The sequence below is a fragment of the Varanus komodoensis genome, unplaced genomic scaffold (assembly GCF_004798865.1).
Source record: "Varanus komodoensis strain SLA01 unplaced genomic scaffold, ASM479886v1 scaffold6_4, whole genome shotgun sequence".
Taxonomy (NCBI): domain Eukaryota; kingdom Metazoa; phylum Chordata; class Lepidosauria; order Squamata; family Varanidae; genus Varanus; species Varanus komodoensis.
In genome coordinates this window covers 9,668,485-9,696,396 of record NW_025336347.1, presented here as the reverse complement: position 1 = coordinate 9,696,396, position 27,912 = coordinate 9,668,485, and the positions used below count along the sequence as shown (strand labels likewise).

Below are 27,912 nucleotides of genomic sequence, written 5' to 3'. Positions count from 1 at the left end.
AGTTTATCTAGGAGAGCTGTTATCTGATCTTTAATTTCCAGGATCCTCCCTGGATCCCTTTTAAAAAAATCGCTGTTATATTTGTCATTCTTTAATCCTCTGGTAGAAGGACTAATTTTAGGGACATGTTAAGTATTTTGGTAAGAAAGTCAGCAATTTCATGTTTGAGTTCCTTGAGAACTCTAGAATGGATACCATCTGGACCAGGTGACTTGCTGACTTTCAGTTTGTCAATAAGGTCAAGAATTTCAACTTTTGTCTCTACTATTTTGTCCCCTTCATCTTCTGATTCTTCTGGAGACCAGCCAACAGCCCTGGAGAATCTGCACCCAAAGTAGCCATCTTTATCACTCCCAACAATTATCAACCAAGGGCCAACTGCTTCCTTAGCCATTTTCTTTTGATATATTTAAATAATTCTTTATTGTTAGCCTTGATATTGTTAACAATGTACTCTTCAAACTGTTTCTTTGCTTCTCTGGTTATCTGCTTGACTCTTCCGTGTACAAGCTTGTGGTCTCATATGGTCTTTTAAACATAGAAACAGAGCGAGTCAGAAGGGGCCTCCCGAGCCATCTAGTCTGATCCCCAGCTCCAGCCAGCTCCACTCACGACATGCCCACCATGTGCATGTCCAGTCTATCTTTGAACACCCTCACCAATGGGGCCTCAATGACCTCTCGTGGAAGCCCATTCCACACCCTCGGGTTCCTGAATGTCGGGAAGTGCTTCCTGGCATCTAAATGGAACCTTGGTTCCCTGAGTTTGGCTCCGTTGGAGCGCGTCCTGCCTTCCTCTGCAGGGGAGAACAGGTCTCTACCCACCTCTGTGTGATATCCCCTGACATACCTGTATGTCACCAACAGATCCCTTCTGAGTCTCCTCTTCTCCAAGCTGAAGAGACCCAGTTCCCTCAGTCTCGTCTCATACCCCATCCCCTGCAAACCAGCCACCAACCTTGTGGTCCTACGATGCACTGAATCAAACCTGGCTATATCCTTCCTGTAATGAGGGGCCCAAAACTGAAGACAATACTCCAGTTGCAGGCGCATCAGAGTTGTATAGAGTGGTAGTAATACCTCTCTTGATCTAGAAGCCACACTTCTGGCTATGAAACTAAGGGTGCATTCGCCCTCTTGACCACCGCATCACACTGCTGACTCATGTTTAGCCTGCAGTCAACCAGCACCCCGAGGTCTCTTTCACAAGTGCTGCTCTCCAGCCACTTGTCCCCTAACCTGTACTTATGACACCCATTCCTATGCCCCAAGTGCAAGACTTTGCACTTATCCACATTGAACACCATCCTGTTGTCTCCTGCCCATTTCCATAGTCTGTCCAGATCCTTTTGGATCTGGAATACCTGCTTCTCAGTTGTGACCACTGCCCCAGTTTTAGTATCATTTGCAAATTTGATCAGCAGACTGTTCACCCCTTTTTCCATATCATTGATAAAAAGATTAAACAGGATCGGCCCCAGGACAGAGCCCTGGGGGACCCCGCTTGTCACTGGCTGCCATCCCGATGATTCCCCACTAATGGTTACCCTCTGTGTTTGGTCAGTCAACCATGCCCTAATCCATCGGGCAGTGCTTTGTTCTATCCCAAAACTCCTCAGTTTCTCAAGCAGGATATCGTGGAGCACTTTGTCAAAGGCCTTGCTGAAATCCAGGTAAACCACATCCACTGCATCCCCTCCATCTAGCCATCTCGAAACCTTGTCATAGAATTCCACAAGGTTTGTCTGGCAGGACCTGTTTTTGCGGAAACCGTGTTGTGTGGCTGCCAGCCTCCCTTCCCTATCTAGCATCACTAGATCTCTCGCTATTATGAGCCTTTCCATTGTTTTCCTACAATGGACATAAGGCTAACTAGTCTGTAATTCCCCATGTCCCTTCTACCACCCTTTTTGAAAATTGGGACTACTGACGCCACCCTCCAGTCCTCTGGAACTTCACCCATTCTCCACGAAGCCTCAAAAATGGAGGCCAGCGAGAGTGAGAGAACCCCTGCCAACTCTCTAATTACTCTTGGGTGTAACCCATCAGGGCCTGGTGCCTTTGTAATGTCCAATGCCCTGAGGAGCCCTCGACTTCAAGGGGGTTGACTCTTATCTGTGCCCCTAAGTCCCTGGCCTCATCTAATCTCCTATGCGGATCTCCCCCATCCAGCTTTGGGGAGAACACAGAGGCAAAATAGTCATTTAGCATCTGTGCTTGTTCCCTTGTATCAGTCACTGGATCTCCTTCCCCCTTATTTAGTGGTCCCACCACTTGTCTCCCCTTCCTCTTCCTATTTACATGCTGAAAGAAGCCCTTTTTCTTGCTCTTGATATTCTTGGCAAGTCTCAGCTCGTAATCACCCTTAGCTTTGCAAAGCTTTTTTCATTTGGGTAAGACTCCCATTTTTTGAAGGAAGTTTCCTTCCCCTTGGTAGCTTTCTTGACTCTCTGTGTTAACCATGCTGGTGATTTCCTAGATTTTGTGCCACTTTTTCTTACTTGTGGTATCTGTACTACCTATGTCTCTATTATAGTGTTTTAATGTAATCTCCAAGTGATTTGAAACAATTTAAACTTCTTGATTTCTCTGTTCAGTTTCTTCTTTACCATTTCCCTCATTTTTGAGAAGTTTCTTCTTTTGAAGTCAACCACAAGTGTGTTTGACCTCTTTGGCAGCCTTCCAACTAACTGTATATTAAATCTGATACCAGTGTGTGGTCACTGTTAGCTAATGGCTCTACAACATTTATAGTCTGGTTGATTCCATGATCAGCTCTTCTGGGGCACAGTCATTTATAACATCGAGAAATTTAGCCTCTGTCAGAACAGGAACATGCATTTACCCAGTCAATGTGTGGGTAGTTGAATTCCCCCATAATTACAGTGCTGCCTTTGTGGAGGCCTCCCTGATTTCATTTCCCATCACAAAATCACCCTGACTATTTTAGTAAGTTAGTTTTGGACCCAGGAAGAGTCACTCATAGTGTTTCTCTGGAGTCTCCACACATTAGATTATCAACTCTGCTGGACTGGATGCCCTCTTTAACACAGAGGACAACACCTCTTCCAGTATGCTGTTCCCTCTCTTTCCTATGCTGTTTATATCCATAGATGACTGTATCCCATGAGTTATCTCCACTCCACAAGGTTTCCCTAATGTCCACTATATTTTTGTTGTTGTTGTTGTTAGTCGCGAAGTGTGTCCGACCCATTGTGACCCCATGGACAACATTCCTCCAGGCCTTCCTGTCCTCCACCATCCCCTGGGGTCCACTATATTTAGCTTCTCCTTTATCACCAGGTACTCCAGCTGTCACTCTTTTGGCCCCAAGGCGTCTAGCATTTGCATAGACCTAAGCATAATGTGCAGCGGCATGCAACCCTTGTTCCGGCCCTTTGTTCTCTCCAACTGGTTATCATGGCTTACTGTAACCTTGTTACCTACTTCCTCTCTTTCATCCACTATGGATGATTTGACCCAAACCGGATGCTTCCTAACTCCTGTTAGTTTTCTCCCAGGGTTCCATTTAAAAGCTGTTCTTCCTCCAGTTTTTTATGTTACGGGCCAGCAGTTTGGTTCCATTCTGGTTCAAGTGGAGCCCATCCCCCTTGTATGGCCTGGTTTGCCCCTAAATGTTCCTTACTACCTAGCAAATGGGAAACCCTCCTCTCTATGCCACCATATTATCCATGCACTGAGACTCCTCAGCTGTGCCTATCTAGCTGGCCCTGCATCTAAAACCAGTAGCATTTCAGAGAAAGCCACCTTGGAGGTCCTGGATTTCAATCTTCTACCTAGCAAACTAAATTTGGCTTCTGGGTTTCCTCATGACTACATTTCCCCATGACATTGGTACCGACATAGAGCATGACCACTGATTGCATCCCCTCACTTCTCCTAGAAACCTGAGCCTACATGGGGCCCAAAATTCTCTCATATTTAAAAGCAGCCTCTCCCACTAGCTAGTCCTTGTACAGTGGCTCTAAAGGGTACAGAGATATTATTACCGTATTTTTCCATTTATAAGACTCCCTCATGTATAGGACGCCCCCCACTTTTCTTACCCATCTCCAAGCAAGCAAGCTGCTGCTGCACTTGCTGCTCCCCCCGCACGTGTGCTGCCTCACCGCCCCCCTCCCAGTGCTCCCACGATCGTGCCAGTCTCCCCACCCCCCCAGCGCAGCCGCAGCTCTCCTTCCGCCCCCCGTGTATAAGACACCCCTCCATTTTGAAGTAAATATTTTTAAGAAAAAGTATCATCTTATATATGGAAAAAACGGTACTTTTCTCCCCCTTTTAAAGACTGAGTTTAGTCTACTAGGGATTTGGTGTAAGTGTGGGTTGCAGGAGCTGGAGATTCCTGCTGGCTTTACCTTCTGAAATTTAGCTCCCAAGTGTAAGTGGGCGTTGCTTTTCTTCTCCTTTCTAAGGGTGTTTACTAAAGGTCAGTAAACCTTTCTAAGGCTGTTTACTAAAGGTCAGTAAATTCCTGCTGACTTTTCCCTCTGAAATTTACTTTCTAATTAAGAACCTGCACAGGGTTACCCCTCTGGAATTCTGACCTGTGCCCCTGTCCTGGCTTCCCTTGTCTGTCTGTCTGAGATGATGATCTAGAGCAATTAATACAGATATCAAAGGGGATCAGTAAATTGCACTTACCTTTTCCTTACCCTGTTGCTCAACTCACTTGTGGACTGAGATGCTGCATCAATGGGAGTTCCATTGGCCTTGTTGAGTGCTGGTGAAGAAATTATTCTGTGTTTAGTTGGAAATGTACTGCACATCACTTCTAAGTCTATCAGTAGATCTTGAGTTACCTTTCGTTGACCCCTGCCCAATGATGTAGGCGAGGTGGAGAGATAGTGACTGGCCATTATCATCCAGTGAGCTTCATGACTGAGTGGTTAGTCAGCCTGGCTCTCCTCAGTCCTAGCCCGACACCCAGGAGCAGCAAACTGCCTGCTCATTTTGAAAAGGGAGTGCCAAGCTGGATGGATCTGTCCTCTACATTTGATAACTTTTCTAGTACTGAACAACACCAGAATAGAAATAGCATAGAGTAGCTCTTGCACTTCATAGCCCATGGCCTTTGATCTTCTTCCTTTCTTCCGTTCTCCCCATTATCTACATAGAAAGGGTAAGACATCATGCATCTGAATGGGACCGTAGTCCATTAAATTTTATGCCACTAATGTATATGTTAGTCTGTATGATGTCATAAGAATAACATTTGTGTAGTGTAATGGTTAGAGAACTGGACAGGGAGTGTAGAGATTTAGGTTCTAGTCCCCATTCAGCCATGAAACTTACTGGATGACTGGGCTACTCATTGCCTCTCAGCATAACCTACCTTGCAGGATCATTGTTGTGAGGATAAAATAGAGGAGTTCCATAGAAGACACCTTGGGGTTTGGGGGATAACAAAAAGGCATGTATGTAAAGTGAACAGTGACACAGTTTCTACAGGGAAACACAATTCATTCTTCTTTTGGGAAAACTGTACAAGTGTTCTGTACAGTAGCATATTCCTGAGATGAAATTTCACCATCTCTCAAGCTTGGTCCTTTTTTTCAATTAGACATATTTAATGAAAATGTTTGTAAAACTCCAAGAAGCTGTGTTCGTTCAAAGTCTGAGTCAGATGAAAATGTTGTTCATGCTGCAAAGAGAGATGGGGTATTTCCAGCAGATGTTTACAAGGATCAAGCTCTGCAAGCCAGTTCGTTCTTCATGAAGTGGGCCAAGTGCATTCCACCCGGCCCACCTAGCCCTGCTTCACACATTACATTTCCTAGTAAGGAGATCAGTCATACCGAGACACTTTCCAACACTGAGATTTGCTTCCTGGTAGGGAAGGAGTGCGTGTTTCATGACAGTGATGTAGAACAGTTTTCCCTGCCCTTCCAGGAAATATTCATATTCATTCTCCAGTCTCATAAAAAAGCTACCTGATCTTCACACTGCAGCAACAGACCCCTGAGTAATAGGCAGCATACTGTAACTGTCTCTGGACAGGGAGGCTGGGAAAGACACACACAGCAGACACTTCATTAGAACAGGAAAGGAAGGTGAATGGGCAAATAATAATTATATTATTATTCTAGTTCCTGAAATTTCTATATTGCTTTTTTTGTACAAACAACAACAACAACCCCAAATCAGGTACAAGATGATAAAATATAATTTTAAATTATCATTAAAGCAAAGATGAAAATAAGGAAAAAATACCTTTTTGAAATAGGCAGGAATAGCTGACAGGAGTAGTGATCAGGAAATATCTGGGCAAACAAATCTGATTTAAGTTGTGGTGGAACCACACCCAACCAACAGTCTCCCTGCTCTTAATGGAGAGATGTTTCCATATGATGGGTGCCATGTTGGTAAGGGTTCTTTTGTACCACAGCCAGATGAACCTTCCCCTTAGGGGCACCCTATACAGGAGAAGGGCTTAGATAAAGCCCTGGACCATAAAGTCCATAGGATCATGTTATATCTTCAGCTAGCTGAGTAGTAGTCTATGTAGCAGGAAAGCACATGCATTTTCGTTAGCAAATTGTTTGGAAAAGTTTTAAGAAAGAGTTGAGCTCTACAACTAAACTGACCTTTGGGCCTTGTTTGACTGGTTACAGCTACAGATCTGTACCATGTTTTCCTGTCTCACCCTTCTAAGTATGTCTGCAATCAATAGTTGCTTCAGAAATATGCGCAAGTGCAAACAACTGTAATAGTGTGGTGGAATATTCATCTCTTTAAGTTTCATTATTGTTATGAATCACACTATGCTATGCGAAAGTATGTCTGTATGTTCCTAGAATCATGAAAATTTACTGTTGGAAGGATCCATGGAGTCCACGTCTGCTCAGTTCAGAATAGAGTATCTCAGACAGATGTATGTCCAGTCTCCAATGAATTTTCCAGTGAAGGAAACCCTCCACTGCTTATGAACAGTCTGTTCAATCATAAAATTTTTCTTCCTGTGTGAAAGATTCTACTGATGTTTAATCAAAACATGTGTCCTGCGCAATTTCCACCCTCCAGTTCTAATCCAGCCCTCTGGGGAAAGAGAGGAATAAGTATGATGTACCTGCTTTGCAACATGCATTTAGTGAACTTCATGACCTTGATACTCAGCCACATTGCCTTCTCTTCTGGTAGTTTTATTTCCCCATCAATCCACTGCTTTCTGTGTGTTCTGCTGTCTTTCGTGCTTTCCTAGACAGAATTGTTACTATAGCATATCACCATTTTACAACTCATCTGTGTTAGCATCTGTTGGTGACAGCAGACTGACACTGTAAAGTCTGATGGAATTGTTCTGAGTGTACACTTTGTGCTCTGAAAACAAATAACTCAGAATGCCGCAGCTGTTTTCAAACTTAAAGCTGAGCAGGAAGTTCTCAATGGAGAATGTGGAGCTTAAAATGGGGAAAAAGATGTTGAAGTGGGAACCAGTTTCATGGGTGGGGACTACAGAACTGAGCACATTGTTGGAGTAGGCAGCTCACTGGTAGCATCATTTTTCATTCATTCATTCATTCATTCATTCATTCATTCATTCATTCATTCCTATATTCCCAATATCAGAAACTCTCTGGGTGGCTAATGACCATTAATTACATACAAAAGATACAATACAAGTAAAAATAAAATAAAGCATGATATAAAATTCCAATGTGCAAATTTAAAACAAATAACATTCTGGTATACAAAAAAACAGTTTAACTCTGAAAACATTTCCAATAAAAACTGGGTCTAATTAAAACAGCAGACACAACTCATAATATACCATTAAATGCTTGGGAATAAAGGGCAGGTTTAACCTGACACTGAAAAGATGGCAATGTTGGCAGGCCTAATGGGGAAAACATTCCACAACCGGGAGCTACCACTGAAAGGCCTTCCTCCTTGTTGCTTCTGTACTCATAATAATATAGCCATCTGAACAACCCTTTTCTATCTCTTTTGAGGTGCTTATGTTATTGGTGTCTGAGGCTTTTTATGTCAGTGGTGCTCTTCCCAGAATTCCCCCGCAAGACACAAGGTAGGGCCAAAACGGGAGTTACATTAAATGTGTATCTAGCAGCTCTGGCTTTTTAATTTTACTCTTGAGTATGTCTTCACTGAGACCCTAAAAAGGGTGAGCTAAGGGGGCTATTAAGTGCTGGGACAGTTCCTGGGCAGGTGCTGGAGTACTCTAGAGTTCATCCATTATATTCTACTGTATTTAAATATGTGTTTTTTAAAAATCAGTCTGCTTTATTTCTTATTAAATATTGGGATTATCTGATCATGTGTGTGTGTGTGTGTGTGTGGGGGGGTCTTGTTTTCTACAGTGCCCTGATAATTTTGTTTGAAGTACAAACTAAAAATCTTAGGAACAAATGCATTATGTTTCACCACTAACCTGAATGGATGAATAAACCTAGCATGGAAATATAAAGATTTTACATTTGCTTTGAGTGGACTGTGAATAGAAGGCCCACTAAAATGTCCCTATTCGGAGAAATGGAATTCAATGCCCAATGGCTGCAATCAGCCATGACTTTCTAAAATTCTAAAATCTCGGTAGATATGAGTCACTGAAATCTCTTACTCCAGTGACTTGTATGAATAAAATAGGCTATAATGAAGAAAAATCTTGGCCAGTAAAAGACAGTTTTTTAGTAACTGTACGAGGCTTTGGGGGGGGGGGGATTGCTACTACTTCTGGCTGTCCGTTTCAAAGCATCTGGGGGATTGTATCCAGATTAAATTGAGGCCAAAACAGGGACTACAGTGGTACCTCGGTTCACAAACGCCTCAGCTCATGACCAAATTGGGTAGCGAACAGAAATTTCATAAACATTTTGCCGCAGGTCGCGAACTCTGCATCGGGTTGCTGGGAGGGAGATGGCTGTGATTGCGCCCATGTTCCCTGCCCGAGCGTGCCTGTGCCCACGCTCGCCTCCACCCCCAGTGCGCTCGCACGATCTTTGTTGTTCTTTGTCACTTTGCTTCAAATTTCTGTTAGTAAAAAAAATAGTTGCAGAACGGGTTAACCTTATTTACATTGACCCTTATGGGGAAATTTGACTTGGCTCACGACCAATTTCGGTCATGACCAGAGTCCTGGAATGGATTAAGTTTGTGAGCCAAGGTACCACTGTACTTTAAATCTGTATGTCTTTCTTCTTCTGTTTCTTCTTCTTCTTCTGCTGCTGCTGCTTCTTCCTTGTCCTCCCTGTCCTCCTCCTCTTTCTCATCATCATCATCATCATCATCATCATCAATTTAGTACGTGCAGGTCCTCCAATTAAGATTGGAACCGGGTCTGGTATAAGGGTAGGGTGAGGAGGAAGTTTAAAAATCTGGATTGTGCTCCCTGTGCCTTCTCAAGAGTAAAAAAAAAAAACAAAAAGCTGCCAAATACAGATATAAACTAATGTCTATTTTGGCCCATAGTCATGCTGTATTTCCACTGAAATCGATGGGATACCTTACTCATGACTAAGTTTTAAGGTTTTAAAGGGATTCAATCATGAGTAATTTAGTCTGGATCCACCAACCAGTTACACAGTCACTCTTCATACCCAATATAATTCACATAAACTTCTACATAATTTTTCTGGGAAGTGACCCACAGCCTGGAATTCTAGTGTTAGGTCTTTAATAAGGAGTGGTCTACTCAGTCTACTTCCTGAATAACATAGTATGTGATTTTTTTTAAAAGTGGCATCACTTTCTAAATGACAATTTCTTCCAAATGAAAGTTGCAAAATAATAAAATTTGGTTATAAGTGCCACTAAAACATATCTAGAATTCGGTTAGGGCACCCTTTGCATTTTCAAAGCTCAGCATACATTTCAGGAGAAAAGGGGATTAACATACAGAGTTAGAAATTGAAAAGGGACACATGTGTCACTGTATCTGCACTGTATCTGTGTATACATGTAAATCTGTGACTATTCTTATGAGTTATTGCATTTTTGAAAATTAATTTAAGCTACACATAATGCCTACATTAGAGGCAATGAGGAACTTGACAGAAGTAACATACAACCCAGAACTTCTCCTCCAAAGAACCATATTTATATTCCTCTGGGTCTTGGCCAGATTTTAGAAAAAGTCACTTTTTTATAGCTTCTATTCCTCATGTTTGCAGTTATTTGAAAATCTGATCGGGGAAAAAACTGCTATAAGACTGGGACATAAAGTGGCCAAGTTGTCTTACTGACTTTTCAGCTTAGAAAGCTATTTTATGCAAAACTTTTCCTCTATGAGTCAGCTCTTGGCATGGGTATCTGTAGTATATAGTAGAGCAAGTCCATGCACCCTACTTGAATGCAGCCTACCAACTGTGCAGAGTTGCTCATGGGCGACTGGTGAAACATCTTAACTTTAATGCTTTCCTTGGAGTGCAAAAATGGAAGGCTTGACTAGTACCCAATAGGCCTCAACACATGACTAGGAGGCTACAAGTTTTGCATTAGGTCCACCAACTTACCATACTTATGAAAAATTATATGCAATGGACAAATAAAATGCAAACTGGTAGGTATTCTTCCCGCAATGCACAATAGATTTCTGATGTTGCCCATGAGCAGAACATTCCTTTTCCTCCGTTTATTTTGAGTTACATTTAATCTGGGTGCGTTCTTGCTGCTGCCTGTTCTGTTTTTAGAAGCAAACCATTTCCACACTTGCCTTGTACAGATAGTATGAGTAATAAACTGTGTAGATAGTGAATCAGCTCTAGATATACTGTGGTGCAATTGGATTTGATCTCTCTCTCTCTCTCTCTCTCTCTCTCTCCCTCCCTCCCTCTCTCTCTCTCTGAAAGACACATGGTTGAACAATTGCTTTTGATCTCTCTCTTTTCAAATTGCACAATGTCACACTTTCACATTGTGCTGTAAATGTGTGCTTTTCAAAATATTAGGATTTTTCTCAAGGCATATGTCATTTTTCATGTATAATCCCATTTTCTACTTTCTTAGCTGGCTGGTGCTTTCTCTGGCTTCCAACAACAGTTTATTCAGTATCATCATGTTCATCTGTCATCAGCTAAGCCTCTTCTAATAAAAACCCAAATCTGCTCCTTGAGTGAAACACGCTAGATACAAAACAAAAACAACGGTACTTAGAATATTTATTACACGCTTTTGCCTAGATCAGTGGCAGGGAATGTGTGACTCCTTAGATGTGGCTGGCTAAAAAATAACATAGCTGGTGAGATGGTCCCAGCCTTGGCCTCAGCAGTGCAGCTTGTTTGTATTTTGCATGCCCCTTGAGTCCTCATTTGCTTTCTACTATCACTCTGAAATCTACCAGATGAGGAAAAATGGTGTATTAGGGGAATGGTGCCAATTATGTCCTGCACCCTGTGAGCCCAGAACTGGGGTGACCTTTATCTAACTTTTTATAGATCGGGGATCCTAACAGCATAATGAGGGTGGGCAGGGGGTGTAAGAACCCTTCTGTTGTTGCTGAAGCTTAAAGTTGGAAACCACTGCCAATCTACTGGAAATCACCCAAAGATCTACCAGTAGATTCTGATCCACCATTAGCCTGCCCATGCTTTATTAAGTATTTGGCATTTGTAGAATGTTTAAGGGGGGTGTGTGTGTGGGGGGGGGGGGAGAGAGAGAGAATGAGAGAAGAGACTGTAAGATTTGGAGGTAGAAGACATGATGGGAGACATCCAGGTGGGTTAACTGTAAGTATAGGAAGGGTCGGAAAAAGTTAAGAAAAAGTCTTGGGAACACGACATTAAAACATATAAATTTGAACAGTGAAGCAAAAGCCACTTTTTTTTCTTCCTCCAATTACCCATTTGCCTAGTCAGACACATATTTAATCAGCTAGTCAAACACAGCTCAGAAATGTAAAATCAGAACAGCAAGAATCGCTTAGGCATCCTCCCTGGATTCACTCAAACATACAGATGGTGTCATCCTTAAAGCAGCTAAACTGCCCTTTTCCTTTCAATACACAGGGCAATTCTCATGCAGTGGCTGTACAAGGGGCAAACCTTGGGTGAAGGAGTAACTAATGCATTTAGTCCTGATTTTTCAGATCAACAACCATGATCGTTAGTATTAGAAACCAGCCCTTGGTTTTTTAGCTGAGATTTTCTATACTTAGTCATGCTAGATGCAGTGAAGGGGATTTTTGAAGGCCTGTAAGCCACAGTTCAGAAGTAGTCAAGTTGCTTAAACTATGACAAAATGTAGTAAGAATGGAATTATAGAATGGAAGGGACTTTTTGTTCCTAACATGGTACCTTTCATAGCAGACCTCACTGTGGAGAGGTGAGTAGACAAATCTTTATGTTATATTCTTATGCTATATCCTTATTTTATATTCTTCTTCCAAACTAGGAAGAGAGCTAATGAAAGCATGTGGAAGCAGGTTTCTTCATGCAGAACAGGTGTAGAATCACTGCTGCCCATTGATCAACATTTTAAAAGTATATTGCATTCAGGCAATGAACTGGCCTATTTATGCCTAGACATATGTTTCTAGCACAAAAAGAGGAAAAACGTCAAAATGGTACTGTAAGCTGATATAAAATGGTTCAATGCCCATGTATGTTATTACTATTAAATCCTTTGATTTCTTTTTTCCTCCCAGTACCATTTTGATGTTTTCCCATTTTCTTCTTTTTTTCCCCTTACATTTGGTACAAGACCCATTTATGTCATGACTGCCTCATTCCCTTCCTGCAACACCAGTGGTTATACACAGATGTTCACTTATGGCTACATCTGGAGTGAGGCTGTTGTTTTGAGACCGCTCCCCCATGACAATTAGGTTGATGATCCTGTACTTTCCTTTGGTGCTGATATTTCAATTTGCCTTTTTTGGATGATTTTTTTCTGTCTTGCTATTTTTTAATTAAAGATTTTATATGTGTTTTACAGCATGGATTGGGTGGCAATGGATTTTGATAACTACATACTTTATTTTCTCCTGGACATGCCTCTGAGTCCAGTTCTTAAGTGATTAAAATAGAGTTCCGAGCAAACTAGATGCCCAAGGATTTGTTAGGGGAAGACTCTCTCCTGTGCCATCTTTCAAATCAAATCTTCCATTGAACTTTTAAAGCTACATCTTTGCTGCTGTAAGTTAAAAGAGCCATTTATATCTTTCTTTCTAGCACTATGCTTGCCCGTCTTTCCTGATGTTCTTTGTTTAAGGTGCAAGCAGGCAGTTGTGTCATGTACTTTAAGGTGCTATCTATGCATGTTTAGAATGAAACATTCCTGCAACCCCTAGAATTCTCCAGCCAGCACTGGAACATGGATTATAAGTGGGAAGTGTAACTGCCAATGGATGAATCTGTCCGTTTTGGTTTCTTTCAGTTTCATTCTTCAGTTGCCTCGAATGTTGACATTTTATTTTAAACAAAACATTTGCATGAAATGTATAATCATATTTTACATGATTGCAAATATTTGTACTCATTTCTTCTAATATATATTTTCTATGCATTTTTCAGTATATATACTTTCTTGCAAGCAGCTTTCCTAATGCTAAGAATTTTAGTGTTTTTTCCTAATGTAAGCTTACCTGGATACAGTTTTTTTTTTTATCATTTTCTTAAAAGATACAAAGTACAGAAAGGAAGAAAATGTAAAAGAAAAATAAGAATTCCTAGGGGACTTATACAAATATAACATATACATTCATCACCTACAAATTCCCAAAGAAGCCAAAAAATTCTATTCTATCAATTAGTACTTTGTTGAAGCTCTCAAAAAGGATAATTATAGTTCTCTAAAACAAATTTTACAATCACCTTGAATCAATTATAAATCATCAACAATATTTTAATAAGCTTCCTTTTATTATATGTTAATTAGACTGCATTAAATAGAATTTCCATTTATCATTGAATTCTTCAATTGGCCTTCTGGTTACATAATTTAGTTAATTTTGCCTTCATCTTGCTTAGAGATGGAGCTCCAAGGCAGAATAATACCTCCAAACTCAGAGCTGGCGCTTTGTGCTTGGAGTGTCCTTTCCTCATCACAGCTGCTTGTAAAGAACTGTGGTGGTTACAGTTCTAAGGATGGAAGAACAATCTTAAAGAAAATGTGAAAATGACATATCCTGCTAGTGTGTCAGCCCCCTTCACCCCCTGTTCAAAACATTGCTGTCTGGTTGAGTTGAAGGAGGATGGGACATGGGTATATTCTTCAGCTCTGTGTTGCTCTCTTCCTCCATAGGATGCTCATAATCCTATGAGTTTGAAGGCTTTTGAGCAGCCTCACTGGATTGTGTCCTAAATCCATTATTCTGAAGAGGCATCCTTTCCAAGCAATTGACTTAAAGGGTCATTCCAACTTTTAAAAATAAATTCCAGGGCTGAGCACTACATGAACCTGGGAATCTATTTAAACACTGGTTTAAGACAAGATTAATCACAAAAAGTTGCAGTTCAGGGTCTCAGCTATCATCCCTCAATAATGAAGCCTGCAGGTGCATCTTAAAATAGAGAGAGAGAAACTCTGCTAAATCAGTGAATTCATCTTAATCAACAAATTTCTATTATTCTGCCATGAAGGTCATGTTTATTTTATTGTATATGAACTGCTAGCATCAGCAGCATATGAGCTGAATAAGAACAAATATTCTGAATCAGAAATAACTTGTTCACAATATTGTTTCCTCTTACATTTTTCCCCATATGTAACAATGAGTTGAACTGTAAGTTCCCGTTACTTTAGTCACAGTTCTCTTCAATTCACAGAATGGTTTCTTCTGGCATCTAATCGATAGAACTTGGGTGAGGAGAACAATTTTCATGGATTTCACCTTTCCCCCTGCAGCCTTCACTTCTTGAAAACCTGCTCTGGAGTGTTGGTAGACTCCTAGAACGCTAGTATGGGGAGAAGTGGAACTGATGGAAATCATTTATCCCTTTCATTGCTCAGTAGTTCTGCTGGATCAAAGGCCCTTCCATGAAGTAAAGGCCATCTTTTGAACCAAATGATTGGTCCTAATTGCATATAATGAAGAACTATTCATAGGTTAACTATTGATTGTTTAACTCGAGAGCCAATGGGGCCTGTGTGTATATATTTAACAGGCAGGAATTTTGTCCTGTCTCTTCTTTATGCCTCATTTTGGACTGTGTTCCCTCTTCTCCAGTATTCATTCAAAACAGTTTTCATGCTAATATATCTTCATATTTGGTCTGCTTCATATTTTTTCCTGTGTTATTTTTCTCTTTAATCTGATGTAGATTTTTTTAACATTTTGGAATAGGTATGCCTGAAGAATTTTATCTTTAAATTGCAATTCCAACTGGCATTATCTCCATAACTTAGACTAGTGTGTGGATTGGAACTCAGTTATCTGCTGGAATTTTTACTTCACAAATGTTCTAAAGAGGAGAAAATGATATTAACATATGTAATTGCAAAGTTTTGTACAGCCTTTGAACATCCAAATTAGGATGGAACAGACTAGGAGTAAATACATGCAAATAGGATAGTGCCTTGTCTATCCCAATTTCAGGAGCTGTTGCCTAGTTACCATGAATACTTTCTACTTACAGGTCAATTAATTGTGTAAAAACTGGGAACAGATTTACGTGATATTATTATTTAATTGTTAATTTGATTAATGCATGTAAAATTATTTTATGCTGCCATAGATAAGTTCATACATGTTAAGCTACATGTTCGTTCCTGAGAAGCCTCTTTGTAAGCAGGTAATTAGGAATGTTGTGACTTGGAAAGAGTGAAGTTCCCACCTCCTCCTGTTTTTTAGGCACCAAGTGGCATCTGTTGAGCTATCGTTCATTATGTGTGTTCAGCCCTAAAAGTAAATTATAATGTGGAGTTAATTATGAATATCTTGAACTCAACGACTGGAAGGATTTTTGCTTCATCAGAATGAGGGATCTAACTTGTGTGCAATCAGTGGGATCAGTCTTGACTCTGCAGTGCGGGTAAATCAAACTGCTTTAGAGCAAGTCATTCGTGGTAAGGTTGGGGGTTATTTAGTGTCAACTTGATATGAAAGGATCTTGATCTTTCGGTTTGCAAAAAGGTTTTGCCACTGTGGCTGATCTCCCCTCAGTGCTGAACATTTCCTCCCTTCTGCTGTTCTGTCCTCCCCAGAAGCTGCTTTTGAATGTCACTGCAGTATGACATTGCACAATTTCGGGGCAATTGGGTGGGGAAGTGGTGCTCCCCCTGTTTTGGTGCTTTTCCATCAAGCTGAAAACTCAAATGCACAAACTTTCACTTGAGCCTTGTTCAGTTCCCACTCAGGCTTCACATGAAGCAAGCTTGCTGGGTGACCAGTTGATTCTTTTTCCATCTGGCCTACCTCATAGTGTTGTTGTGATGATTGACTTGGGGATGTGGATAAGGAGTGACCCCAATTTCTTGGATAAATCATGAGGTCCACTGAGTAAGCTTTCTCTTGCACCCTGACCTTCCTTACAATGTTGTGCTGCTAACCACAGAGTGGGGTGGTGGTGGGGCACAAGGTAATTCCATCCAAGTAGGGATAAAAGGTGGGATAAAATAAAAGAATGAAAACAACCATCCCCTGGGTGAAGCATTTGGATGGAAGCCAAAGGAAGTGTCAGTGGTGATGTGATGGGGAGCCCAAGCAGCCATGTTGGCTTCTCTTGCAGTTGAGTGGAACCTCTCCTGGTGCTACCTGAGAAGATGTCCTGAGGTCCTTTCATTCACTTCTGGGAGCCTCCTTCAGCCCAAGGAGGCGAGAATATTGCCCAGGGAGAAGCAGTCAGGCACTCCTGACCTATACCATCCTTTTTAGGTTCCCCACCCCATCCTCATCAGTCCCTTGAAGCAGGATTAGAGTGATGTTGCCCTTGAAATCAACCAGATGGGTGGGAGGATTGGGGTAAGTGGAATGTAGACCAATACCACATGTGGGAGGTCGCACCAAGAGCATCTTTCTCTCCTAAAACATTTTTCCTGTAATAAAACCAGGTTATTCTTCAGGTGAAGGCATCATGCTACATACTAAAGGATCTTCAAACAGCCAAGAGATTGCTTGGTGCAGCCAATGTGTGCCTCCAGACTGTGGCCCTGTGACATGTGATCTCTGTAGAATGCAGCTGAGTACCCCCTTCCAGGATTAGCCTGCATGGCACATTGCTATGCTGCTTATTATCGTAACTGGACAATCCGAGCACATTTACTGAAAGCTCTGTGATAGGGCATGAATCACACCCTGCTTTTGTGTAAAGAAAGCTTTGGTCATATTTTTCCAGTGTCTTTCAACCTTAGATTCTCATTACATCTGTCAGTTTGTGCACATAGACAATGCCACAATGTTTAGAGAGCTATTCTAGTGGCTATCTGGAAAGCTGCAGGTTTTCCCCACGCTTGCTTTAAATCAGGAGTGGGCAGCACACAGGTTGCATGAAGTCCTCACTTTCTGAAATGCACTTAAAAATGGTGGAAGGCATCCACAGTAACTATGGAGAACCAGAAGGGTTAAAATTAACTTGTATGTGTTGGCATCCAAGAGAAGGGGGAAACCTGAGTTGACAGTGATTTCTAGACTTCCTGAAGTTGTTCACCCCTGCTTTAAATAGATTTTGCTGCCATGGCAAGTGGGGACAGCTCTTCTAGAGAGCGACTGACTGCATTGTACCATTCAGACACTCCTGGCCCCAGGCTATCTCTTGGATAGAGGAAAGCAAACCTGAAGGGACATCACATGGGAGAGGGCAGCTCTGGGGGAAGCAGAGGTGATTTACTCCTCCCCTGATCTTCTGAGACTGCCAAGAGGTTTTCAGCTGGTGATACATCCAGGCAGAAAGTCATAGAATTATAGAATAGTAGAGTTGGAAGGGGCCATGAAGGCCAATCCCCTGCTGTCGCAGGACATCAAGTTACACTATCCAAGTGAATTATGTATTCACAAACCTTGTTTTACAATGAAAGGTACACTTTGCATTAAAAAGAATTAACTAGAAAACTTAGCAAAAACCTGTCAAAACAGTTGACCTTGTTTGAGGAAGTGCCTTTGTATTTATGACTTTGCTTTTTAAATTCTAAAAATGGGTCTTGAATTTGTTATATAATTTGTTATACCAAACTGATAGTTATGCATTGCAGCAAGATGTACTTCAGCGTCATTCTTTTATTGCCCATGTTCAAATGGATAGGACTTTTCAGATATTTGGAAGAGTTTGGGCTGGGGTATAATAGAAGGAGCAACAAGAGGGTTGCCAGTGCTGAGTCTTAGGAGTTGATTTTGCTCTTTCATTCATTCTTTCTTTAGCTGGGGAGGGCTGGGGTAAAGCATCATGCATTACTCATCTATTTTCATTTTGCAGAAGTTCTCTAATATAGTAACAGAGGTTAAAAGGTGGGTAGCAGGAGTAAGCGCAGACAGTTTCTGGAAGCTAGTGCTTAGTAAGACCTTTCAATGAAACACTGGAATTCAGCCATCAGATACACAGAACGACCGAGAGAGTGAATCCTTGCTTACTGGATCCAATCTGAAATAATGGCTTCCTGGGGTAAGCTAGGAAAGGGCTGCATGTTAAGCTTGAAATTAGAGTGATCATACTTCTTAAAAGTACTTTTTGGTGTCCCTTCCTGCAGTACTTTTGGTTTGTTCTCCTCTCCTCTGTAGATAAGAGGAAATGTTTGAAGTCTGACAGTTCATGGATGGCATTGTTTGTGGTGGTCACCTGTTAAAAGATGTGCTCATTGTTATATTGAAAAATGTCTCTTTAGGTGGTGAAATGACTGAATGGTGTTTACTGCAGAAATGGTTTTGATCATTTAATAGCAATTCTGACTTAACTTTTAGGAAATTCTGTTCAGTTGTGATGTATGCTTAATCTTTGCCTTTCGGACACAAGAACTATTTGTAAAATGTTGTGGTTTTCAGACTGTTGAGCACATCTTGCTCCAGTGATCCATGTGAAGATTGGACTTTTAGTTTTTTTTAATCCGCATTGAAATATGAAATCCTGGATTGGCTAGCCTTGGTACTATTTTGTAAACCCAATATCCCACCTTAATAATGTGACAGGATCCAGTTCTTACTCTCTTCCTCTGCCCTGCATAGCACCCCAGGCAGTGTCCATTCCACTGACAAATGGACAACATTGGATACAATTTATAGCTACCTTCCTGTCATTGTAAAATACAATTGTTACTGTCCTTCTCTGATGCATTTGGGATGGGGTATATTATAGACAACCACGGCTAATACAAAGTAATAACTACCCAATTAGGCAGTTAATATTGTTCAGGGATAGTGTGTATCTCTGTTGCTGAAATAGCTCTAAAATAAGTCATATCCAGGAGGTTCTGTGAAGTCATCATTTAGAAGAGTGATTCCTAAGCTTTAATTCCCTAGTACCTACCAAGTATGAAACAGTTTAATTGAGTGAATCCCAAACCAGAATGCAAAGAAAATAAAAGCATTTTATTTTGATTTATACATCGTATCTTTATGATATCTACATTAGGCACATATATTTCAGACCTTTATTAAATGGGAAATTGTACCTGGTGGCCTTCATACAACTCTTTAATGTCAGGCTTATTCAGACTTGATTAGCACTTTTTGAGAGCCTATTTTTTCCTTTCACTTTGTTGCTATTATGGTGCCCTTTTTGTTTTGAAATGCACACTTTGTGTCTTCAACCAAGTATAAGCATTTCAAAATGTAACACTGCAGCACCTTCCAAAACCCACTTTGCTGGTGCTTTAAAAAATGGTATGGGGTTATGGAATCCACATCAACAGCAAAATCTTCTCTTTTTTGGACAGGTTGTTCAAGTTGTCCTGGGTTGCCCTCACGTTTCTCAGTGTGGGCAACCCAGGGCCACAAGGCCTTCACCAAAAAGAGCAAAGATCCAGCCAGAAGGGCCTTTTTGGGTTAACTCTCTCAATTTCCCCAACTTCCAAGTAGAATGCCTCCTTTTTTTGTTGGGGAAGGTGATTATGAGTCTCAAGGGTCGCCTTCACTTTGCCATTTATCCCAAGTCTCTAGCACCTTGAGGACCACCAAAACCTAAGGGGAATCCCAGAGTGTGTGTGGGAAAGACATGTCTGCCCAAAGCAAGTATTGCAAAGTTGCCCTGGAAGATGAATTTTGTGATTTCCCTGTACAGTCCTTTCAAAATAAAATGGCCAGTTGTGGTAAGACTGAAATGGCTCACAATGGCTGTGGAGAGCAATGGGAATCTTGGTGTTCCCACTGTGTCCTCCCCAGGGTCAGAAGCCATGGCGACAGAGAAGGAACTGCATAAATATTAAATCTTGGATGCCTTTATTTTGTCCTCTGCCCTTTTTTGAACACCATGCATGGTTGATTGCCTTAGATTTTTGGTTGACAATCCACGCAATACAAATGACTTCCTCACTGGAGACATCAGTAGAGACTGTCACCACCATATATTAAAATGCATTACTGCAGACATGAGGTTTTGAGATGTACTTTCCAGAAACTAAAGCACATATGCATAAATGTGTGCTCATGTGGTTAAACAATGCATGCATTATATGCACAGGGGGAAAACCACGGAGCAGAGGAGCTTTTCGGCTCTCAGATTGCTAAGGATATGGGTGTGTCATTAGTTGTCCAGTCCAGAACTTAAATCACACATGCACACGCACACACAAGAGGTTAAGGGATGTATCTCTGTCTCTCCAAAGTGTATAAAAGATTTTCGTATAAATACCTATATCTCTATTTGAAAGACATTAATTAGCAGGTACAGCTATGCAACAGTACCTCAAATACATACACTAAGGTGATAGGATTGCCTTATGCTAGCACAGTGTAATTAATGTTCGCTCTCTTGTAGCACTGGATTCAGCCCAATTAAAAAGCAAAATGCAGAGTAGTGAAAAGCATGGTTTGAAAAAAAAAATCCAGTGTTTTATATATGCTGCTTCATACAGATGAGACTGCCAGATGGAGGGTGCCCAGGGTTTAACCAATTGTGCCAGAATGGGAATTTCCACAAACTGTGGGCAGCCTTGGGCAGCCTACCGCTTTTTTGATGTGCGCCTCTAACTGTGTTTTGTCCCCTCGGTGGCTGAGTGGGCAATGCTGTCTCCTCCCGCTTCCTAGTGCCAAAGACAGCCACACGTTGCTTCTGCCAGTGCCACTTCAGCATCTCCCAGGGTGCAAACAGCAGTGCTTCCCGCACAGAACAAATGGACTGCCCTACTTAAAGACAAAGGTTGTGGGATGTAGATTCTGATGTTGTCTGAACAGTTTCTCAACCCAGCTAGAGACTTACCTAATGTCATTACATCCTCAATCTTGCCCCCGCCTTTTGTACTTTTGAAGGGGCTGCATTGATTCATTGTGACCAAATTCTGTTTCTTCAAGAGCAACGCCACTGCTGCAATTGAAACGGGCAGACTCAGTGTTAGTTTCACCTCCTTGTAACCTTCTATAGGCAGCTGTTGTGCAATTTCTGAGTGTCCCTGGCCTCTTTTAGCATAGTGACATTTCGAAATGAGAAAGAAGAAGCCTGAGTCCACTGATGCATCCTTACAGCGAGCTCCTACACATGTTTACACAGTTTAAGGGCTACTGTGTTCAGTGGGGTCACTTCTAACTTCATAAGCTTGGAGAAGCCTTTGGAAAAGGCAGGGGGTCTGTCTGCTCATACTGAGAACTTGTATGTAAAGATGGCATATATGATCCAAGTAGAGGTGTGATCCAACCAAAGTTGAATCCCTCTATTTTCAGGATAAGATGATAATTCTTAATCTCCTCCAGTTATAATTATAAATATGGGGATAAACATGATAGATTGTTCCCTATCTCTTTTGAACAATGAAAAGGGAAAGTTAAAAAAACTACTTTTTCATGCTGGTTACTATTTTTTAAACAAATTTGAAAAAATTGTGCTACTTGACACATACTTTTTGAATGATCAGGCCACAGAAAATTGGAGAATATGCATCTATTTGCTGAGGAGCTTGGGCAGAAGGAAGTCATGCAGCCCTCCTGCTTGAGTGATCCTGTGGGTGCTGGTTTTCCACCATGTGTACAGAATGCTAGACTTAAAATGGACTTTTAGTCTGATGCAGCATGGATTTTCTTATGTTTTTATGGTCCACACATGCACTAGAATGACTTATTTAAAGTATATTTATCCTATACTTACAGAGCTCAGGCTAGCTAATATCCTGAGGTAGAAATGTTCTGCTGTGAACAGATCATGCCAGTTTATACTGTGGATGGGACATGCCATCTTTTAATTATTCCTTTCATAAGAAACCTGAAAATAAAAGCTTGTTGCTTGATTTGCTAGTATTTCATGGAGTGGTATTCTCTGTTTTACAGTGTGAGAAAACTTATTTTCTGTCTACAGGCTGAAATAGTGTAGCTTGTTCTGTTCCTTCAGAATATTCCTACCTCATGCTTTATTATTTATTGACCAAGCGTGACTTGCTTATTTGATGCAAGAAGATGCTCCAGCTTGTTTCCATATCTGATTTTCCATAATCCCACCTCTAATAAAAACAGTTTAAAACATCCTGGTATGGCACAGACTGAACACACAAAACTCCACCTTCTAGAAACAGGAACCTGCAGTATAAGATTCTTAATTTGTTTGTTTCCTCTAAGGCACACATTTTTAATTTTTGCAGTGTAATTGTTTTCAGAGTGAACTTTGACAGTGGGATCTGTTTGAACAGGATGTCAAATAGGGAGTGAGGTAATGTAAAGACAAGTTGTTCAAGCTCTGAATGCTATTTCACAGCAATGAGATGGGATAATGACATGATAATTTGCTTGCAAAAATGTGTATATTAATTTTGTCTGACTTTCCAAAGTTACAGCATAGGGCATCAGTGCTATAGAGGAGTCCTGTGATTGTGTAATTATCAGGGTTTGAAAGATATGACAACTCATTGTGGGTACATCAAACCCTGCAACAAGCCATGGATTGCTGGGAAGGTTATGGCTCATGCACAAGCCACCCTGGGGAAATTGGTCTGGATTTGGCTTGTCCTATTAAGTGAACCCAGCAAATGCCTCTGTATGCAGACAATTCCTATGGTCCAGAAGAAAAATTATGCTTTTGGCAGATGCTGGGGCAAATATAGCCTCTCCAGAAGTTTATTTCTATACAGAAACATTATGACAGAATCCAGTTACTGGATTTCGTAGGAGCCCGTTCATCTCCTTGGTATACACCTGAATTACAGGCAATGAAGCAGGTTGGGAGACGTCTAGAGCATAGGTGGAGGAGATAATGGGGTGAATCTGACCAAACACACTTAAAAGCCCATTATCGGGCCTATGCTGTGGTGGTGAGGACAGCGAAGAAGAAATTCTTCTCTGCTTCCATTGCCTCCTCACAATGCCGTCCAGCGGAGCTCTTTCGGGTGGTGCAAGGGCTGATACATCCGGGCCCAAAGAAAGATCTCGTACCACCCTCGAAGGCCCGCTGTGACTACTTTGCCAGGAATTTCAGGGAGAAAATCACTCAGATTCATCACGAGCTTGACTCTACTATTGAACCAGATTCTACTGAGGAGATGCCTATGAGGCCGTCGAGTCCACAATTAATGGATGAATTTCAGTTGCTGTGGTCTGATGATGTGGACAAGGTGCTTGGACAAGTACGCCCTACCACCTGCTTACTAGACCCATGCCCATCTTGGCTACTTAAGAAAGCCAAGGACGGGATTGGGACCTGGATCCTGGAGGTGGTCAATGCCTCTTTAAAAGACGGTCGGGTACCTGCCCCTTTAAAGGAGGCGGTAGTCCGGCCAGTCCTAAAGAAGGCATCCCTGGATCCAGAGGTGGCCGCCAATTATAGACCGGTGGCCAACATCCCATTCCTGGGCAAGATGCTAGAGCGGGTGGTGGCGGGACAACTCCAAACACTCTTGGATGAAACTGATTATCTGGACCCATTTCAGTCCGGCTTCAGACACGGGTACGGCACTGAATCTGCCTTGGTCGCCCTGTACAATGACTTGTGCAGGGAGAGAGACAGGGGGAGTGCGTCCCTGTTAGTTCTCCTGGACCTTTCAGAGGCTTTTGATACCATCAACCATGGTATCCTTCTGAATAGGCTAGCGGGATTGGGAGTTGGAGGCACCGCGTGGCGGTGGTTCCACTCCTATCTCAACAGCCGATTTCAGAAAGTGGTGCTAGGGGACTATGGCTCTGCGCCATGGCAGTTATGCCATGGAGTTCCGCAGAGGTCCATCTTGTCCCCCTTACTATTCAACATCTACATGAAACCGCTGGGAGAGGTCATCAGGAGGTGTGGGCTGAGGAATGATCAGTACGCTGATGATACCCAGCTCTACCTCTCGTTTTCCACCAATCCAGGTGAGGCAGTGGCCGTGCTGAACCAGTGCCTGGCCGAGGTAATGGGCTGGATGAGGGTCAATAAACTGAAGCTCAATCCAGACAAGACGGAGGTCCTGTTGGTGGGTGGTTCGGGCCTCGGGATGGGGGACTTGGGCCTTGTCCTAAATGGGGTTGCACTCCCTCTGAGGGCCAGGGTTCGCAGCTTAGGAGTGCTCCTCGACCCTGAGCTGTCTCTAGAAGCTCAGGTGACGGCGGTGGCGAGGAGCGCTTTCCTTCAGCTTCGGCTGATCCATCAGCTGCGTCCCTTCCTGGAGAATGAGTGCCTGGTGGCAGTGACACACGCGTTGGTAACTTCCTGATTAGATTTCTGTAACGTGCTCTACGTGGGGCTACCCTTGAAGATGGTCCGGATACTTCAGTTGGTGCAGAATAGAGCTGCCAGGCTGCTGACGGGGACTGGGCATTGTTCTCATATAACCACAGTTCTCCGTCAGCTCCACTGGCTCCCGATTGAAGTCCAGGACCAATTCAAGGTGTTGGTTATGACCTATAAAGCCCTCAACGGCTTGGGACCTGGGTATCTAAAGGAACGCTTGTGTCCATATATGCCCGACCGCCCCTTGAGATCAGCAACAGATGCCCTTCTCCGGAAACCCTCTGTGAATAATATTAGGAGGGTGAGTACCCAGAGGAGGGCTTTCTCTGCGGTGGCGCCCCATCTATGGAATGCGCTCCCCGGAGGGGTCCACCTGGCGCTGTCGTTATTTGTTTTTCAGTGCCAGGCTAAGACCTTTTTATTTAAAACTTATTTTAATTGTTAATTTATTGGTATTTATAGGATTTTAAATCTTTTAAGCTGAGATGCACCGGGTTTTAATATTTTTGTTGTATAATTGTTATATTTGTATATTTTGTTTTTGTTGTGATCCGCCCTGAGGCTTTGTTGCGATGGGGGCGGCAGAAAAATGTTTTAAATAAATAAATAATAAATAAATAACAGGTAGCAGAAAGATGGGTGTATTTCCTTGGGCGTCTTCCTGAACTACTTGTAAGTTCAGAAAAATTGGGGGGAAATGTACTGTACTCCTATTCACCCATGAACGGGGCAACAGAAACAGAGTTCATGGTGAGAGGCCCAGAATCCTGTTCTGGGCAGCATTCAATTATTCTTTTAAATCAGTACTTGATGCTTGTCATAAAACTTGCATTTGCACATGATTAGCCTGGCTTTCAGACTTGGTTGTCATTCTAGGGTTTGGGTTGTCAATGTCTGGGTTGTCAATCAAATGGTTAGGAGGTGAAGAGAAAGCTGAATGCTGATGATGACCTTGGTGGCTCCTGGGATGATGACTATGCCCCACCACAAAAAAGCCTCATCAGGTTGACTCCAAAGTTGAAATGGCTTTTCACTTCATAACAGTACTGGCTATATGGCAAATCATATGCTCACAGTACTTACATAGTGGATGGATGTCAACACAGAGATGCTGTGATGTTATTGGATTGTAGCACCCATCAGATGTTGCCAGCAAGACCAAAGGTGAGAGATGAAGGGAATTGAAATGCCTGGAGAGTCACTGGTTTCTCAGCCTTGATGTACATCCAAGCAACCACTTTTTGCTCAGATTCTTCCTCCAGCATTGTCCAGTTGTGCAGATACTAATCTTACCTTCACACCGCCTAGTACTCTTTTCCTTGCTACCCTTCTTTCCAGCCTTGCCTTTGTTCCTGCTTCTTCTTCATGTGCATCTAAGTAAACTCTATGCTTCCATGTTCCATGCTGTTTTTCCTGATGGCTAAATAAATATCAAGCGTTGTACGGTATGTGATACAGTGACCTAGATTTCCCAGGAAGGACCCATTCCCCAGCACCTTTTGGCTTCGTGTTCTCATCTGCTCACTTGTGAGGGCAGTTAGGTGGGTGACCACACATGAGAGGTCTTTGTGCCAGATCCGTTCCTCTGGAATAATTTGCCGTTAGGGGTCCTACATGCGCCTTCACAGCAGGCTTTCCAGAGGACCTTAAAAACATGTTACTTTACTCTGGACTTCTCCTGATATTGCTGATGCTACAGTTTTGTTGTTGGCTTTTATTGCTGTTTTTATTGCGTTCTTACTGTTTTAGTGTGGTTTTGAATCACTGGTATCATATTAGCTTTATATTGCTATTTGCTGACTTGGAAGGGCTTTTGTACTGAAAGGTGGCCAAGAAATATTTTTAAACAAAGTAATAAATGTTGAATTCTGGTGTGGATACATCTGGGGCAGATAAATCCCATTGACAGAAAATGAGTTAAAATTTTCACTTTGGCAGCTGCTTGTTGCTGATCTATTGTTCAGAGTGCCAAGAAAATTCTGCCACTGTAACTGCTTGAGGGCTGGCTGATGTTTTGGGCTACAACTCCCCTCAGCCTCAGTAAATTTCCAACTGTAATGTAACCAATTGAATTACATTAACAAGAGCCAGATTCCTAGGTAAAGTTTTGGTACATCCAAGTCCCACTGCAAAGTACCAATGTGTGAAATTTATTTATTTATTTATTTATTTATTTATTTATTTATTTATTTATTGTTTCAAATGTATTTTTTCCTAGTAGCAGAAATTGTGAAAAAAAAATGCAGCAGACATGTTTCCCAGTTACCTATATTTGGACACCCTTTTGAAGAAGAAGCTTTAAGTGTTTGTGTTTTCCAGCTGGAATCCTTATTGTATTGGTCAAAAGCCAAGCCAATGTGGAACAGAGAGGCAGGAACTAAGGCAGATTCTGAAACTGAAAAACCTTCTGATGTTAAAGAGGATTTATTTATAGGGATGATGGAGTCATCTAGCTTTATTACAGCAAATTCAGTCAGTTTTGGATTGCATTCTTTCAGTGAAGATGTTAGTGCATAATGGAAAGTGTGTAATTTGGCAGTAGAGGAGGGAATTACAGTTAATGACTGAAAAACAGTCTCACAGGTCTTAACAAACTTTCGGTAGAGCAATTAGTCATGGCTGCTAACATAATTTTGAACAATACTATAGCTAATAATATTGTTGGTTCCTGTGCAGCTCTGTCCAAAGCCCTTTCTCCGTCATGGTTTTGGCCAATGGAGAGCGGCTTGGCACATGAAATATAGCTTTTGGACAGCTTGCTGATGCTTCAGGATCTATTATTCAAATTTTTATTCTGTGTATTCAGGAAGATCTTGTGTATTTATTTTTTAGCATTCCAGTCTTTCTAGGTATGAAATTATTTCTTTTTGGTTAAAATATTTGGCTTTTTTTGCCCAGAAAAGCAAAGTTATCAACAAAGTCCAAATCTTATAACAGAGTGTTACATTTCATTCCTTTTCTAATGTTTTTAAGGTACACATGAAATTGCAATAATCTATAAATTCTTTCAGTGTTTTGTTATACTTTCCTTAAATTCAAGTAATGGATAAAGGCTGTTTAACCAGAAATGTGTCTTTGGTGATTCTCTACCCCTTTCTGTATCATCCAATCTAGAGTTGCTCTGCTGGAGGAACTGGCATTTTCCTCATACTTCTATATCAGCAATATTTTTTAGTTCAGTTAATGAAATTTTCATTTCGCATATCTGAGGACATTGCAAGCCTGAGCTACAACAT

General features: G+C 41.7%; 1 protein-coding gene across 10 annotated transcripts in view; it reads left to right on the top strand.

Moving 5' to 3' along the window:
- Positions 1 to 27,912, top strand: part of MITF (melanocyte inducing transcription factor) — a 189,319-nt gene that overhangs the window by 60,783 nt on the left and 100,624 nt on the right. For 4 of the 10 annotated variants that reach the window (XM_044451835.1, XM_044451832.1, XM_044451829.1 and 1 more), the window contains exon 1: positions 7,970 to 8,043. The exons of the other annotated variants lie outside the window; for them this stretch is intronic. In XM_044451835.1, the coding sequence (XP_044307770.1) occupies positions 7,976 to 8,043 (68 nt within the window). In that variant the 5' untranslated portion in view covers positions 7,970 to 7,975. Of the gene's footprint in view, positions 1 to 7,969; positions 8,044 to 27,912 lie in introns of those variants that run through there. 10 annotated transcript variants of the gene reach the window in all.